Source organism: Macaca mulatta, chromosome 3 (genome assembly GCF_049350105.2).
Source record: "Macaca mulatta isolate MMU2019108-1 chromosome 3, T2T-MMU8v2.0, whole genome shotgun sequence".
Lineage (NCBI taxonomy): Eukaryota > Metazoa > Chordata > Mammalia > Primates > Cercopithecidae > Macaca > Macaca mulatta.
Window position 1 is genome coordinate 30,110,687 of NC_133408.1, and position 16,692 is coordinate 30,127,378.

Genomic DNA, 16,692 nt, shown 5'->3' on the forward strand with positions numbered 1-16,692 from the left:
AAGAACGAGCCCAATATATTTTTGGGTAGCCTTGATTTCTTAGAATCTCACTCTTAATCTCCCAACTACATCCAACCCCAAGATGCCCATTTATCTCCCACCTGGTGCAGTTTGGAGACATCCTGGGTTATTCTGGCAATGCTCAGACAGCTTGATGGCTGTAAATAAAATGGCCCATCTTGGTGTTTTCCTAAACAGAAACTATTTTCCCTGTAACTTTATTGACTTCACCTTTTTCCACAGGCAGAGTTTATCACTCTCCACTTTGTTTTATTTATTTGTTTGTTTGTTTGTTTGTTTATAGCGCCAGGGTCTCACTAGGTTGCTCAAGCTGGTCTCAAACTCCTGGGCTCAAGTGATCTTCCTGCCTCAGCCTCCGAGTAGCTGGTATTACAGGCATCCACCACCATGCCCAGCTCCTCCATTTGGTGTTGTCATAGAATTAAAATAAAGGCCTATACTGGAGTCTTAATTACAAGTTGTTATTTTATTTGTCTGTTTTGGTTTTCGCTTTTTTGTGGGTTTTGTTTTGTTTCATTTGTTTCGTGTGAGACAGGGTCTCACTCTGTTCCCAGGCTGGATTGCAGTGGTACAATCACAGTTAACCACAGCTTCAACCTCCTGGACTCCGGTAATCCTCCGACCTCAGCCTCCTGAGTAGCTGGGACTACAGGCACATACCAACATACATAGCTAATTTTTTAATTTTTTTTTCTCTCTGTTGCCCAGGCTGGAGTACAGTGGTGTCATCTCAGCTCACTGCAATCTCTGCCTCCCAGGTTCAAGCAATCCTCCCACTTCAACCTCCTGAGTAGGTGGGACTACAGGCCTGTGCCACCACACCCAGCTAATTTTTGTATTTTTAGTAGAAATGGGGTTTTGCCATGTTCAGGCCAGACTGGTCTCAGACTCCTGGCTTCAAGTGATCAGCCCACCTCGGCCTCCCAAAGTGCTGTGATTCATTGGCCTCCTTGTCTCTTACCCCCAGTAAGTTGTAAGCTCCTTGAAGACAGAGATTGTGATGGTTAATTGTATATGTCAACTTGACTTGCCATAGGCTGCCCAAGTATTTAGCCCAGCATCATTCAGGGTGTGTCTGTGAGGGTGTTTTTGGATGAGATCAACATTTAAATCAGTAGACCTAGTAAAGCAGATTGCCCTCCATGCTATGGATATGACTCCTCTAATCAGTTGAAGGCCTCAACAGAGCAAAAAGGCTGACCCTCTCCCAAGTGAGAGAGAATTCTTGCTGCCTGATTACTTTCTAAGAACTGGGACATTGGCCGGGCATGGTGGCTCACACCTGTAATCCCAGTACTTTCGGAGGCCGAGGCGGGTGGATTGCCTGAGGTCAGGAGTTCAAGACCAGTCTGGCCAACATGGTGAAACCCTCTCTCTACTAAAAATACAAAAGTTAGCCAGGCGTGGTGGCGTGCACCTGTAATTCCAGCTACTCGGGAGGCTGAGGCAGGAGAATAGCTTGAACCTGGCAGGCAGATATTGCAGTGAACCGAGATCACACCATTGCACTCCAGCCTGGGTGACAGAGCGAGACTCCGTCTCAAAAAAAAAAAAAAAAAAAGAACAGGGGCATTGACTTTTTTCTGCCTTCGGACTCCAACTGAAACGTTAGCACTTCCTGGGTCTCAAGCCTGCCGGCAATGGGACTGGAACTACACCAAGGACTCTCCTGGTTCCAGGCTTTCAGACTCAGGCTAGAACTACACCATTGGTTCCCCTGGGTTTCCAGCTTCCCAACTCATCTTACAGATCTTGAGACTTGCCCGCTTTCATAATCGCGTGAGCCAATTCCTTAAAATAAATCTCTTTATATATATTTATCCACATCTTATTGGTTCTGTTTCTCCGGAGAACCCTGACTAAAACAGAGACCATATCTTATGCATTTCTAAGGGCCCAGAAGTTGGAACAGTGCCTAACAAAGAGTAGATGCTTCTTTTAAAGGTTTGCTGAATGAAATGGTGCTTTTACAGTCTCTTATGTGTATAACTTTTATTTGATTATTGATTTGTTTGTGTATAAAAAAAGTTGGGCTTTGAGAAAAGGAAAAGTTGAGTTCTACATTAGTGTGAAAAAAAGAGAATCACTTGCTTTTAGAAAAAATCAACTAAAAAGTTAATCAACTAAAAGAAAGAAACTACTGAACTAGACCAGAATTGGACTTGTTTCCATATTGTATTGACCCAAACTTTAAATTTGTTCACACATCCTTACTTTTACCAGTCTGGGTCTTAATTTTCTCATCATGGTCCACAAAGCTGGATCCTAATCTGGCATCTCATTGGCTTTGGACCTTTGTCTCTCTCATGTTTAAGAGTAGCAACTACAAGTTAATTTTCCTAACATTGCTTTCATCTTGTCTCAAAATTTTTAGCAGCTCTCCAATATCTACTTCTTTTGCTCTGGTATTCAAGCGACTCACAATCTTATCTTTTATTTACTTTTAAATATTTTGTGGAGACCATGTTTCCCAGATGGTCTTGAACTCTTCGGCTCAAGTAATTCTCCTGCCTTGGCCTCCCAAAGTGTTGGGATTACAGGCTGGTGAGGCCGGATGCATGAGGTGCTACATGCAGCCTCACAATCTTAACTTGCCTTTTCTAGCCTGTTTTTCATCAATGTCTCAGTCACAAGTCCTTTGTCCTTCCTTGTTGGTTAATGACACCCCATTTATTACACATCTAACTAAATTTACTCCAGTTCCTTTTTTTTTTTTTTTTTTGAGGTGAGTTTTGCTCTTGTTGCCCAGGCTGGAGTGCAATGGCGTAATCTCAGCTCACCACAACCTCCGCCTCCTGGGTTCAAGCGGTTCTCTTGACTCAGCCTCCTGAGTAGCCCGGATTACAGGCATGAGCCACCATGCCTGGCTAATTTTGTATTTTTAGTAGAGACGGAGTTTCTGCATGTTGATCAGGCTGGTCTCGAACTCCCGACCTCAGGTGATCTGCCCACCTCGGCCTTCCAAAGTGCTGGGATTACAGGCATTAGTCACTGCGCCCGGCCTACTCCAGGTCTTAAAATGCCTTACCTCTTGCTTGTAGCCAGTCCAAATTCTCTCATGCGATAGTGGAGAAAGAACAAAGTTTGTAGTTAGGAAACCTTGCTTCTTGTCTCTTTCAATACCACCATGTGTGTGACGTGGGGCAATTGCGGCAATTACTTTTCTGGAACTCAATTTCTTTTCACTATATGATAACAGGGGGAAACAAAAGGGTTCTATGTTCTTTCTCAACTAAAAAAATATTATGGTTTCTTTACCTTTCAGCACAGCTCTTGTCATTAATTCAACAAACAGTTCTTGAGTGCTTTTTATGAGCAATAAACACCTGCTCTATGAAGCCAGCCTTAACACCCACTACCCCATTCCCAGCAGCTGCACTTGCTGACCCAAGTGCACTGATTGTTTGTGCCAGTCATTATTGATGTGATTTTTATGCCATATCATCTTAAATATAGTATTAGCTCCTTATCAGCAGGGACTTGTGCTTCTGCATATCCTTGACAGATAAAGTTGTCAGGCTTTAAAAAGTATAGCCTGAGAAACTTACTAAAAAAAATGCCGATTCCTTTGGAAACTTTTCATTAAGTAAGAAATAAAGAAAAAAAATGTTGATTCCCAAGTCTCCCATCTACCCCCTTCCAATTCTGATTGAGTAATTGGTAATCTGCATGGTAATAAATACCATTATCACCACCCCATGGTTCAGATTCAGGTGGCCCAGGACTTTGAGAAAACTTTGAGAAAAAACTGCTCTGCAGTATATAGCACATTTTCTTGCTTACAATTAACATGAGATCAAAAATTATTTTTTAAAAAACCTGTTTTAATTCCAAGGGGATAGGTATGTTTGCAGTGACAAAGATCTAAAATAGAAAATGGCTCATGAGAAATGGGTAACTCTTAAATAGTCTGCCCGTATATGAATAATAATACCCATGAAGAAAGAAAAGGGGGAAATGCACAGGAAACCGAAAAGACTGCATAAGGTAGACCAGCGGTAAATGAAAAAGTTATTGGCTGAAACCCACAATAATGGGGAAGGGAAGGCTAAATGTCAAAAATGGGCTGATGGTTCTCAAAAAGCTGTTTTGCTAAGTTCAGAGAAAGTGTTCAGACTACTGCTCAGTGCAGATGGAGGCAAAAGTAAAACCTTCAGAATCTCATTTTGTTTCATTCTTTATTCTAAGAAAAGCAACCTTAAATAAAAAAGAACAGAGCTAACGTCCTAAGGTGAGGAGTTAAAGAAAAAGAAGAAATAGTAACTTTGAGGGGATTAATATCTCTGGTGCTAGAATCATTTGTAGATTTAGGGTACACTGCTGATAAGTAATTAAATGAGGACATGTTTAATATAAGAGAAATATCAAGAACTTGTCTAATTTTGAAAGAAGATGAAAAGTGATTCGAAAACTACAGACTTGATCTCGAGTGCTTTAAAGATTTTTTTTTTTTTTTTTTTGAGACGGAGTCTCACTCTGTCGCCCGGGCTGGAGTGCAGTGGCCGGATCTCAGCTCACTGCAAGCTCCACCTCCCGGGTTTTTACGCCATTCTCCTGGCTCAGCCTCCCGAGTAGCTGGGACTACAGGCGCCCGCCACCTCGCCCGGCTAGTTTTTTGTATTTTTTAGTAGAGACGGGGTTTCACCGTGTTAGCCAGGATGGTCTCGAACTCCTGACCTCGTGATCCACCCGTCTCAGCCTCCCAAAGTGCTGGGATTACAGGCTTGAGCCACCGCGCCCGGCCTGCTTTAAAGATTTTAGCACAGATTAGTAAAAAGTTTATCAACAATTAGAGATGAAAGAGATGAAAACTTTGAGCTAGTTTAGGTATACCAAGGACAGTAATGCCAAACTACTTGTTTTCTTTTTAAAAATTAATATATCAATTATATATCACAGTTGTACATACCTTTGGGGTACATGGCTATTTTGATACATATATACAATGTGTAATGATCAAATTAGGGTAATTGAGATATTTATCACCTCAAACACTTTTCTTTGTGTTAGCAACATTAGAATTCTCCTTTTCTATTTTGAAATCTACAATAAATTGTTTTCTTTCAGAGCGTCAGAAGATACCTATAGAAGTTGCTATAATGACCTCAGCAAGGCATTTGACAAACTAATGGTATTCTTATGAATAAGTTTAAAAAAAAATAGTTCCTTCGATAAATTCAGAGTTAGTGGACTCACATTTTTTGCCCAAACATGATTAATGCAGTTGGGCCTCTGGGGCTTTTCTTGGCGATTCAACAAATATTTATTGAACATTTTACCAAGTACAAGAAACCGGTCTAGGTAGTACAAATCTAGGAGTGAATAAATCAAAGTTCCTGCTCCCAAAAGTCTTAGTAAAGGGAGACATATAATAGATAAACAAATATATTTTGTCAGACGGTGGTTAGAGAAAGAAAACAAAAAGCAGGTTAAGGGGTAAAAAAAAAAAGTGTAGGCCGGGCACTGTGGCTCAAGCCTGTAATCCCAGCACTTTGGGAGGCCGAGACGGGCGGATCACGAGGTCAGGAGATCCAGACCATCCTGGCTAACACGGTGAAACTCCATCTCTACTAAAAAATACAAAAAACTAGCCAGGCGAGGTGGCGGCGCCTGTAGTCCCAGCTACTCGGGAGGCTGAGGCAGGAGAATGGCGTGAACGTGAGAGGTGGAGCTTGCAGTGAGCTGAGATCTGGCCACTGCACTCCAGCCTGGGCGACAGAGCAAGACTCCGTCTCAAAAAAAAAAAAAAAAAAAAAAAAAAAGGTGTAATAGGGTATGTTTCTTTTATAGGCTGGTCAGAGAGGCTGATAGGATCTGGTGATGCCTGGGCAAGGCCCTGCTGTGTAATGAGCTGGGTAATTATGCAGGGGAACAATATTCCAGGTAGCAGGACAGCAAGCATATGGGCCCAGAGATGGAAGCATGTGTGGCTAAGAGACCCTATGGTAGGCAGACAGCAGTGCCCCAAAGATGTCCATGCCCACATGCCTGGAACCCGTCAATCTGTTATATTCTGTGGCAAAGAAATTGCAGATGGAAATGGCATTTCAGACCTTAAGATAAAAAGATTATCCTAGATTATCCAGGGTGGGTCCAATAGAGTCACATGAGCCCTTAAAACAAAAAACTTTTTCTGGCTGCAGCAAGAGAGACTCAGCAGAAGGGAAACATGAGAGAGATTCCAAACATGAGGATAGCATGCACTGTTTCTGGCTCTGAGATCTGGGGACCCGTGAGCAAGGACTGTCCTCTGGGAGAAAAGGGTGGGCCCTAGGTGACACCAGTGAGGAAACAGGAACCTCAGTCCTGCAAACTGAAGGCACTGGATTCTACCAACACAGGAAACAGCCAAAACAGTTCAGACTTCCAAACTACAGAACTGTGAGATAATAAATTTATGTTGCTTTAAGCTGCTAACTGTGTGGCAATTTGTGGTCTTTTGCTTTGGAAGTAATAGAAAACTAATACGGACTATGAGACTTGATTGAAATGGGAGGGGAGTATAGCAGGAGATGAAGCAAGAGAGGGAGAAAGTATGGGCTGGGGGAAGAAAGGAAATGAGGGGTCAGCTACTGTGGGGCTTAGTAGAACATTGTGAGACCTTTGTCTTTTACTGTGGATGAAATGGGGAGCCTATGGGGGTTTGGGCAGAGCCATGACACGATCAGCCTTACACGATGGAAAGGATCACTGTGAACTACCCTGTGTAGAATGCAATTAGACAAATGTTGCAATCGTTCATGCAACAGCTTGAACTAGGGAAATTACAATGGACATAGGAATGGTCAGATTCTGGATACGTTGGGTTGAACCATTTAAAACTGCTACTTGAGTGTCTCAAAAAGAGTTGAAAATTAGGTTGAATCAAGAGGATTTGCTCAGGGGTAGCTTATGGGGTGTTGGGGAAAGAGGGGTGTCATTGCTGACTCCAAAATTTTTGGTTCGAGCCATGGAGAAAAAAGATATAATGAGGTAACAAAGATGAGTGGCAAGATTAGCGGGAGTTGCAGGACAAGGGCAAAGAAGGGTTTATCTTGGGACATGTTATGTATGAAAAGCCTATCAGCTATCCAAGTGGAGATGTCTATTACATTGTTAGATACACAAGTTTGAAGAGGATTATGGGGAGCTGGAATGATTAATTAGGGAGTCCTCTCACACAGGCAGTACTCAAAACCGTGGGGTGAGTTCAAACACGGAGGAAATGAATGTAAAGAGAGGAGTGATGCTGCCTCTGGGCTTAACTGTTTTCGAAAGTCTCTCTGACATTACAATTTTTTTTCTGATTTGTGACTACAAATATATCAGTAAGCACACAAACCAAAATATTGTTTAAAACATTTAGTTATGTATTTAATGAATTATCTGTCTATAAGATAATAAAATCGAATTAAAAAATACATCAAAGAAATAAAGGGTCCAGAATAAATAAATACTTCCAAAATAAAGAGTCATCACTTCGGCTGGGTGTAGTGGCTCACACCTATAATCTCAGTACTTTGAGAGGCCAAGGTGGATGGATGGCTTGAGCCCAGGAGTTCAGGAACCATCTGAGCAATGTGGTAAAACCCTATCTCTACAAAAAAATACAAAAATTAGCTGCGCATGATGGCACATGCGTGTTGTCCCAGCTACTCAGGAGGCTGAGGTGGGAAGATTGCTTGAGCTAGGTGACACAGCAAGACCCTGTCTCAAAAAAAAAAAAAAAAAAAGAGTCATCACTTAATTTTAGATATTCCAAATTAAACAGATTATATACTTGAGAACGCCCAGTGAAATTAGCATAAGCTATACACCCATATTGAAGGAGCAGTGAATATATTCTCCCCATGGTTTTTGCTCTGAAACATTTTAGTTTCTTAGAATGGTGCACCTTTTTATGTTGTGTTTATGTTGAACATTCAGTGAGAAGAATTATTCTCTCCTATTCGTTCCTTAGCTCCATGATAGTTCAATATTTACAAGTCTACAATTACAAACAAAAACAAAACAGAGTCACCAACCTAACAACTTCGTTCTACTCTCTTTCCTTCTATACATAATACCTCCACTGTGTTTTGGTCATTGCTAATGATACACGTCATAGTTTATTCGTCTCACCAACTTTCCTTCTGAAAAAAAAGTTATTTGTGAGCATATTAAGCTAGGATAAAAACACTGGCAAAAAATTTTCTGTCATAAATCTCTTTTCATGCCCCCCTGAAATAAAGCATATAGATATATGCATTATATATAGGTATAGATATGTCTTTTCATATCACAAAAAGAGTTAGTTGTAACTTCCTACAAGGTAAAGAAAAACCTGACTTGCTGCAATTACCTCCAATTACCTTTATAAGCACATCGTTACAAAATATTTTGCCAACCACATCACAAACATTATTAATGTATTAACTATAGTCCAAGTTTTGAGCTCCTCCTGGGCTGGGGTGGGGTGGGAACAAGCTCTTTATGGTAACATTTTATTGGGTCATCTGCTGACAAAGCAGAATTTTAAAAGCCTACCTGTAATCACCCTAATTAAGCCATCAAGTGTCAGGACTTGCTGTGTGAATCTGATTAATTCTCACCATCTCTGTGGTGCAACTGATGTTGCCTGTATTAAAGGAGTGACTCTGCCTCAGAGGCAATTTCTTTATGTTTATGCCTTTCCACAGTCTGTATCAGAAAATTACAAAGAAGGTTTGCAATGATGTCCTCATAAGTCTGTGAAACTTCCTTTCAGCTGGGAGCCCAACCACGTACAAACCCTTTTATTATATACTTACACCATTATTGTCTTTATACTTTTATGTGGTATTTAATTCATAATACAACTTGTAATGTGTAAAGTAGATTGCTCACATATGTCTTAGTCTGTTTGTGCTGCTACAACAAAATACTTGGAACTGAGTAATTTATAAAGAACAGAAATTTATTTATCACAGTTCTGGAGACTGGGAAGTCCAAGATCAAGGTGCCAGCAGGTTCTATTATCTGGTGAGAGGTGCATCCTCCAGAGAAGAGGAATGATGTACCCTCACATGGCAGAAGGTAAGTGGGATGAACAGCCTCCATCAAGCCCTTTTATAAGGGCACCTAATCCTGTTCATGAGAGAGAAGCCCTCATGGCCTAATTACCTTCTAAAGCTCCCACCTCTTGATACTGTTGATCGCATCAGCAACACCTGAATTTTGCAGGGGTCACATTAATTTATTGCAATATATTTAACTGGATTGTGAGCAATTTATTGTTTCCTTTTGATCCTTTCTAATGTGTGCACTGTTCCCAATGCTTTAGCATAAATATTTGAGATGGTTATGCTGCAGATCCTCCTCAAAACAGACATCCAATCCTCCTTCCCCCATCCCCACCCCATCCTCACTACCACACAATTGACTGAAAAGAGCTAAGAAAAATGAAAGCAAGGTAATTTGTTTTCTTAATAAAAGCATGCTTTATGTTGTTCACTAGGGGATTTATGTTTTAAAACCTATTTATCATCATGCCTGTAAGAAAATGCTATTGAATGAAGGTTGTTGTGATGGTTGATTTTACGTGTCAACTTCGCTAAGCTACGGTGCCCACATCCAGATTGCTAGATGTGAATGTGCTTAATATTTATACTCAGTTGACTTTAAGTAAAGGAGATTACCCTGAATAATGTGGGTGGATATCAATCAGTTGAACACTTTAAGAGCAAAAACTGAGGTTTCTTGGAGAAGAAATTCTGCCTCAAAACCATAACATAAAAATCTTGCCAGTGGATTTTGGGTTTAAGACTATAACTTCAACTCTTGCCTGAGTTTCCAGCCTGCCAGCTTGCCCTATAGATTTCGAACTTGCTAACTCCCACAACTGCATGAGCCAATTGTTTAAAGTAAATCTCTCCTCTCTGTCTTTTTTTAAAAATTATTTGTTTATTTTCTCTCTGTGCCTCCTATTGGTTCTGACTCCAGAGGACCCTGATTCATGCAGTTGTATTTCAAGCAGTTATTTTATTTTATTTTTTACAATATTTCTGAACCTCTTCTTAATTGAATACAGGCATATCTAGTTTTATGGCCCTTCACCTAATTGGAACTTGCAGATACTGCATGTTTTTTCACAAATTGAAGATTTTGACAACCTTGTGTGAAGCAAGTGTATGAGCATCATTTTTCCAACAGCATGTGATCACTTTGTGTCGCTGTGTCACATTTTGGTAATTCTCACAATATTTCAAACTTTTTCAAAATTAGTATCTCTGTTACGGTAATTTGTGATCAGTGATCTTTGATGTTACTATTTTGATTGTTATGAGGTGCCATGAAACGCACCCATATAAGGCAGTTAACTTCATAGATAAATGTCACATATGTTCTGACTGCTCCACCGACCTTGGCCATTCCACTGTCTCTCTCCCTCTCCTTGGGCTTCTCCATTTCTGAAACACAACAACATTGAAATTAGGCCAATTAATAACCCTACAATGGTCTCCAAATGAAAAAAAAGAGTCACACATCTCTCATTTTAAATCAAGAGATAGAGATGATTAAGTTTAGTGCAGATGACAGGCTGAAAGGTAGGGCTCTTGTACCTACCAGTCAGCCAAGTTGTGAATACAAAAAAAAATTCTTGAAGGAAATTAAAAGTGCTGCTCCAGGGAATACACGAATGATAAGATAGCATGATATTGCTGATATGGAGAAAGTTTTAGTTTCTGGATAGAAGATCAAACCAGCCACAACATTCCCTTAAGCCAAAGCCTAATCTGGAGCAAGCCCCTAACTCTCTTCAATTCTACCAAGGCTGAGAGAGGTGAGGCAGCTGCAGATGAAAAGTTGGAAGCTATCAGAGGTTGATCCGTGAGGTTTATGGAAAAAAGCCATCTCCATAACATAAAAGTGCAAGGCGAAGCAGCAAATGCTGATAGAGAAACTGAAGCAATTTATCCAGAAGATCTAGCTAAGAACATGGTTGAAGGTGACTACACTAAACAGCACATTTTCAATGGAGACAAAGCAATCTTATAATGGAAGCCATCTAGGCCTTCATAACTAGAGAGAAGTCAATGCCTAGCTTCAGATCTTCAAAGTATAGCCTGGCTCTCTCTCTCTTTTTTTTTTTTTTTTTTTTTTTTTAAACAGAGCCTTGCTCTGTCACCCAGGTTGCCAGACTAGAGTACAATGGTGCCACCTTGGCTCACTGAAACCTCTGCCTCCCAGGCTCAAGCCATTCTCCTGCCTCAGTCTCCTGTGTAGCTGGGATTACAGGCATGCACCACCACACCCAGCTACTTTTTGTATTTTAATTCTGTATTTTGTATTTTGTATTTTTAGTAGAGATGGGGTTTCGCCATATTGGCCATGAACTCCTATTGGTCTTGAACTTCTGGTCTTGGACTCCTAGAACGCCATGTGGGTCTTGAACTCCTGGTTTTAAGTGCTCCACCTACCTCGACTTTCCAAAGTGTTGGGATTATAGGCTTGAGCCATTGTGCCCAGCCTGGCTGACTCTCTTAATAGGGGATAATGCAGCTGGTGACTTTAAGTTGAAGCCAGTGGTCATTTACCATTCTGAAAACCCTAGCGCCCTTAAGAATTATGCCAAATCTTCTCTGCTTATGTTCTAGATATAAAACAACAAAGCCTAGATGACAGCACATCTGTTTACAGCATGGTTTACTGAATATTTTAAGCCTACTTAAAATAAGCCTACTTAAGTGACTTATTGCTCAGAAAAAAATATTCCTCTTAAAATATTACTGCTCATTGACAATTTACCTAGTCACCCAAGGGCTCTGATGGATATCTACAAGGAGATTAATGTTGTTCCATGCCCTCTAACACAACATCCATTGTGCAGCCCATGGATCAAGGGATAATTTAGAATTTCAAGTCTTATTATTTAAGAAATACAATCATGGCCGGGAGCGGTGGCTCATGCTTGTAATCCTAGCACTTTGTGAGGCCGAGGCGGGCACAGCACGAGGTCAGGAGTTCGAGACCAGCCTGACTAACATGGTGAAACCCTGTCTCTACTAAACTACAAAAATTAGCAGCGTGTGGTGGTGTGTGCCTGTAATCCCAGTTACTCGGGAGGTTGAGGCCAGAGAGTTGCTTTAATCAGGAGGCGGAGGTTGCAGTGAGCCAAGACTGCATCACTGCACTCCAGTCTGGGCGACAGAGCAAGATTCCATCTCAAAACAAACAAACAAAAAGAAATAAAAAGAAGAGAAAAAGAAAAGAAAAATAACTATATTTATAAGGCTATAGCTGCCATAGGCAGTCATTTCTCTGATGGCTCTGAGCGAAGTAAATTGAAAACCTATGGAAAGGATTTACTATTGTAGATGCCATTAGAAACATTCGCAATTCATAGGAGAAAGTTAAAATGTCAACATTAACAGAAGTTTGGAAGAAGCTGATTCCAACCATCATGAATGACTTTGAGAGATTCAAGAATTCAGTGGAGGAAGTAACTGCAGATGGGGTAGAAATAGCAAGAGAATTAGAATTAGAAGTGGACCCTGAAGATGTGGCTGAATTGGTGTAATTTAATGATAAAATGTGAATGAATGGGGAGTGTCTCCTGTTGCCCAGCCTGAAGTGCAGTCGTGTGATCATGGCTTACTGCAGCCTTTGACTCTTTGGACTCAAGCGATCCCTCCCAAGTTTCTGGGATTACAGGTGTGAGCCATGGTGCCTGGCTACAAAAAGGTGTTTTGAGATAGAATCTACTCTTAGTGAAGATGCTATGAACATTGTTGAAATGACAACATAGAATTTAGAATATTACATAAACTTAGGATAAAGCAGCAGCAGGGTTTGAGAAGATGGACTCCCATTTTGAAAGAAGTTCTACTGTGAGTAAAATGCTACCAAACAACGTCGCAAGTTACCAGAGAAATCTTTCATGAAAAGAAGAGTCAATCAATGGAGCAAACTTCATTACTGTCTTTTTTTTAAATTGCTGCAGCCACCCCAACCTTCATCAGCCGCCACACTGATTAGTTAGCAGTCACCAACATCGAGGCAAGACCTCCACCAGCGGAGAGGTTAGGACTCCCTGCAGGCTCAGATGATCATTAGCATTTTTAGCAATAAAATATTTTTTAATTAAGCACTTTTTAGACACAATGCTACTGCACACTTAATAGACTACAAATAGTATAAACATAACTTTAATATGCAGTTGAAATCAAAAAGTGTGTGACTTGCATTATTGCAATATTCACTTAATTGTGGTGGTTTGGAACTGAACTCGCAATATCTCTGAGGTATGCCTGAATACCTATATTCTTATTACATTCTTAATTTTGTTGTACTAAAATAAAGATAGGAGTTGTGCTTGCTTTGGCAGCACATATACTAAAATAAAGATAGGAGTTTATGCATTACTCACTAATAAAAGTCAGTTTCTCTGCTGGCATGGACAATAAGAGAGTATTGCCAAACAACGACGACAACAACAACAACAACAACAACAACAATGGCACCTCTCCTGCCAAGCAGGGAAATTTTACACCAGGGATTTCCAATATGAAGCTCTAGCTAAGCATAGAGTGTCTAGCCCACTCAAGTGTCATAAGTTATACATCACCCTAACCTAGTTCACATAAATCCTAACCAATTATCAAACAATAATATGAAAAGTTTGATCAAAACATTTTCTTCTGAAAAAGATGAGCCAAGTTTGAGGCCTCTTTGAGGTAGGGAGGAGAGTTTCTACAGTTAAAACACAACTCAAAATAGGAGGTTGGTGTGCCCAGTTTCCATTGCCTCATTCATCAAGAGAGTTTGTGTTTTGACTTTTGGAAGTCAGTTTTATTGCATGATGTAATGGAGAAAATAATGAAGATAGCAAATTTTCTTTATGCTTATATTTTAACCACTGCTGCTTTATGGATATTTAAGAAGCTAACGCAAGAGAAGTAGATTTAGTTTATTTTAATTTAGTTACATGGCTAAATCCGGGACATTTTTGAAGAAATGTGTTGAAGTGTTCTTCAAATTATAGTCTTGGATCCTACTTGTTGGACCTCCAAAGGCCCCAGAAGGCTGCACACACTTTTCCTTGATGTTACATAGCGTAATGTAACATATGCTATGTAATGTAACATCCTCTATGTTACATATCAGTTTCTCTACGTAGCTAACGCAACTAACATAACACAAAATCCTCCATGTCCATTATAAAAGTGACTGTTTTGGTGGATCACGAGGTCAGGAGATAGAGACCATCCTGGCTAACACAGTGAAACCCCGTCTCTACTAAAAATACAAAAAATTAGCTGGGCATGGTGGTTGGTGCCTGTAGTCCCAGCTGCTCTGGAGCCTGAGGCAGGAAAATGGCGTGAACCTCGGAGGTGGAGCTTGCAGTGAGCCAAGATCGCACCACTGCACTCCAGCCTGGACGACAGAGCGAGACTGCGTCTCAAAAAAAAAAAAAAAAAAAAAGTGTTTTGTATTCAGATTCAAACTTGACAAGTGAATTGAGAAGATGGTACCCAAGACTGTTTTTTTTCTTTTCTTTTCTTTTAAACAAGAGAAATTTCTCACAGTTTGGAGGTGGGGAAGTTAAAGATCAAGGTGCCAGCAGATCCGGTGTCTGGTGAAAGTATGCTTCCTGGTTTGCTGACTTCTGCTTGTATCCTCACTTGGCAAGAGAGCAGAGAGAGTGATCATCTCTCTCATGCTTCCACTTATAAGGGCACTAATCCCATTCATGAAGGTTCCACCCTCAGGACCTAAGTATCTCCCAAGGGCCCCACCTCCAAATACCATCACATTGGGGATTTATTCTCCAACATATGAACATTGTGAGGGACACAAACATTTAGTTCATAGCAGCTCTCCTCTTCCAGTCCCATAAAGAGGAGGGCTTTGCCCTGCCAGACCAATTCATTTGTGATTTTGTGATTCCATCTCAGAAGGAAAGAGAGCTGGGGCAAAGAATCTGAAGCACACAAGGGTAGATCAAGTTTTGAAAGAGACATAAAAACAAATACTGTGTGTGCAAGAGAAGTGGATGAGAGAAAAACTGTTTAAGATATATTGTTTGCTATGTGTCTATTTCACAGTGTTCAGCTGTGAGAAATTTTTTTCTTTTTTTACACAGAGTCTTGCTCTGTCACCCAGGCTGGAGTGCCATGATGTCATCATAGCTCACTGCAGCCTCAATTTCCTGGGCTCAGGTGATCCTCTCACCCCAGTCTCAAGAGTATCTGAGACTACAGCAGCGTGTCACCACATCTGGCTAATTTGTGTATTTTTTGTAGAGATTGGGTTTCACGGTGTTGGCCAGGTTGGTCTTGAACTCCTGGGCTCAAGTGATCCTCTCTCCTTGATCCCCCAAAGTGCTGGGATTACAGGCATAAGCTACAGTGCCCAGCCTGAGAATTTTTTAAAAGTCATTTTGAAATCGGGTTTCAGGTTCTTGCCGGTGTTTTTTGAATATGGTACTGCTCTAAGACTGGAAAATGTGGACCATAGATTTATAAATACTACACAAAATACTAGTCCTAAACTATAGAAATTTCTGGACAAATTTTGAGTAATGTGGGTGGTTACCTAGCTATTTTATGAAACTGCAGAATTAAAGGCCTTTATGTGTAAAAATAACCTTATCAGCTTATGATTTTAAAATAAAAACACCTTCACACCTCCTAGAAGACTCCAAGGTGTAAATATCCTCTTTAAATGTACCAGTAAGTAGACTTAGTCCTAGAACAGTGTAATTTTTTTTTCTACAAATAAAGTTTATTGTACTGTTTGGGGGATGGTATATTTATTGCTGCTAAAAAATTATTTTGAATTGCTAATAGGCTATAATAACAAACATCAGTAATAAAAATTCAAAACATTCATACAACTGAGCTGAAAACACGCTCCCAGGCCTAGTGGGCAGTAAGGAATCTGGCCAATATATGTATAACTTGAACATTCAGTTCTCAAGTAATTTACAACGTGTTTTAGCCCTCTTTTAAAAATCACAATAAAAAGGTAGGAATATCTTGTATTCCTCCCGCCAGTTGGACGTATGAAAGTGCTTTCCCAAAAACTAAGACCATGGTGCTAACTCAATATAAAAGGTTGACAAAAATGTTCCTTCTTTTCTTCAGAAAGTTAATGTTCCCTCTCCATATTTGTATTTGCTCAAAGATGAAGGTTTCCATCTGGGAAGTCCTTGAGTAGAGTGGCTCAGAAATAGAAAGCCTGGACTCTCAAGGCTTCATTCCTTTAGCCAACATCCTTGGAACCTCTCCTTTGTGCAAAACACAGTGGCCGGTGCCAGGGCAGCACACAAGCGTCCACAGGAGGCAGTCCCTGCTGTGACGGGCCAGGGAAGGGCCCAACTAGGAGTGCCAACAACCGCCTAAAATACGGCAGGGCGGCTGCACGGTGAACGCGCGTGTAATTAACTACAGCAAGAAGGATGAGGATCTGTCCATAAATGCAAAGTCCCCCTTCCCGTCGAGTCCGTGCCCCCATGAAACCCCGGGTCTAGAGAGCTGGGTCTAGCACTCGCCATCCGGCCCTGAGGGTGTCAAGTGCAGCGTGGAGAGACCTGAGGGGGAAAACAAAAGGCCGAGACAGCCGAAAGGACCCAGCCCGCGCGACCCCCCGAAGGCGCTGACGCACGTAGGGCGGCCGGGCGGGGGTTCCACAGGCCCTCAGCGCCGCTCTTTGCCGGGGAGGGAAGCCCGC

The 16,692-nt window shown here is 41.0% G+C and overlaps 1 protein-coding gene across 9 annotated transcripts in view; it reads right to left on the reverse strand.

Annotated features, from left to right (window-relative positions):
- The window catches only part of CXADR (CXADR Ig-like cell adhesion molecule), a 252,397-nt gene that overhangs the window by 136,402 nt on the left and 99,303 nt on the right, over nt 1-16,692 (reverse strand). For 4 of the 9 annotated variants that reach the window (XM_077997936.1, XM_077997935.1, XM_077997933.1 and 1 more), the window contains exon 8: nt 10,381-10,427. The exons of 3 other annotated variants lie outside the window; for them this stretch is intronic. In XM_077997936.1, coding sequence (XP_077854062.1) covers nt 10,381-10,427 — 47 coding nt within the window. Of the gene's footprint in view, nt 1-7,349; nt 7,708-9,982; nt 10,428-16,692 lie in introns of those variants that run through there. 2 more of the 9 variants (XM_077997934.1, XM_077997940.1) reach the window with 2 other exon arrangements.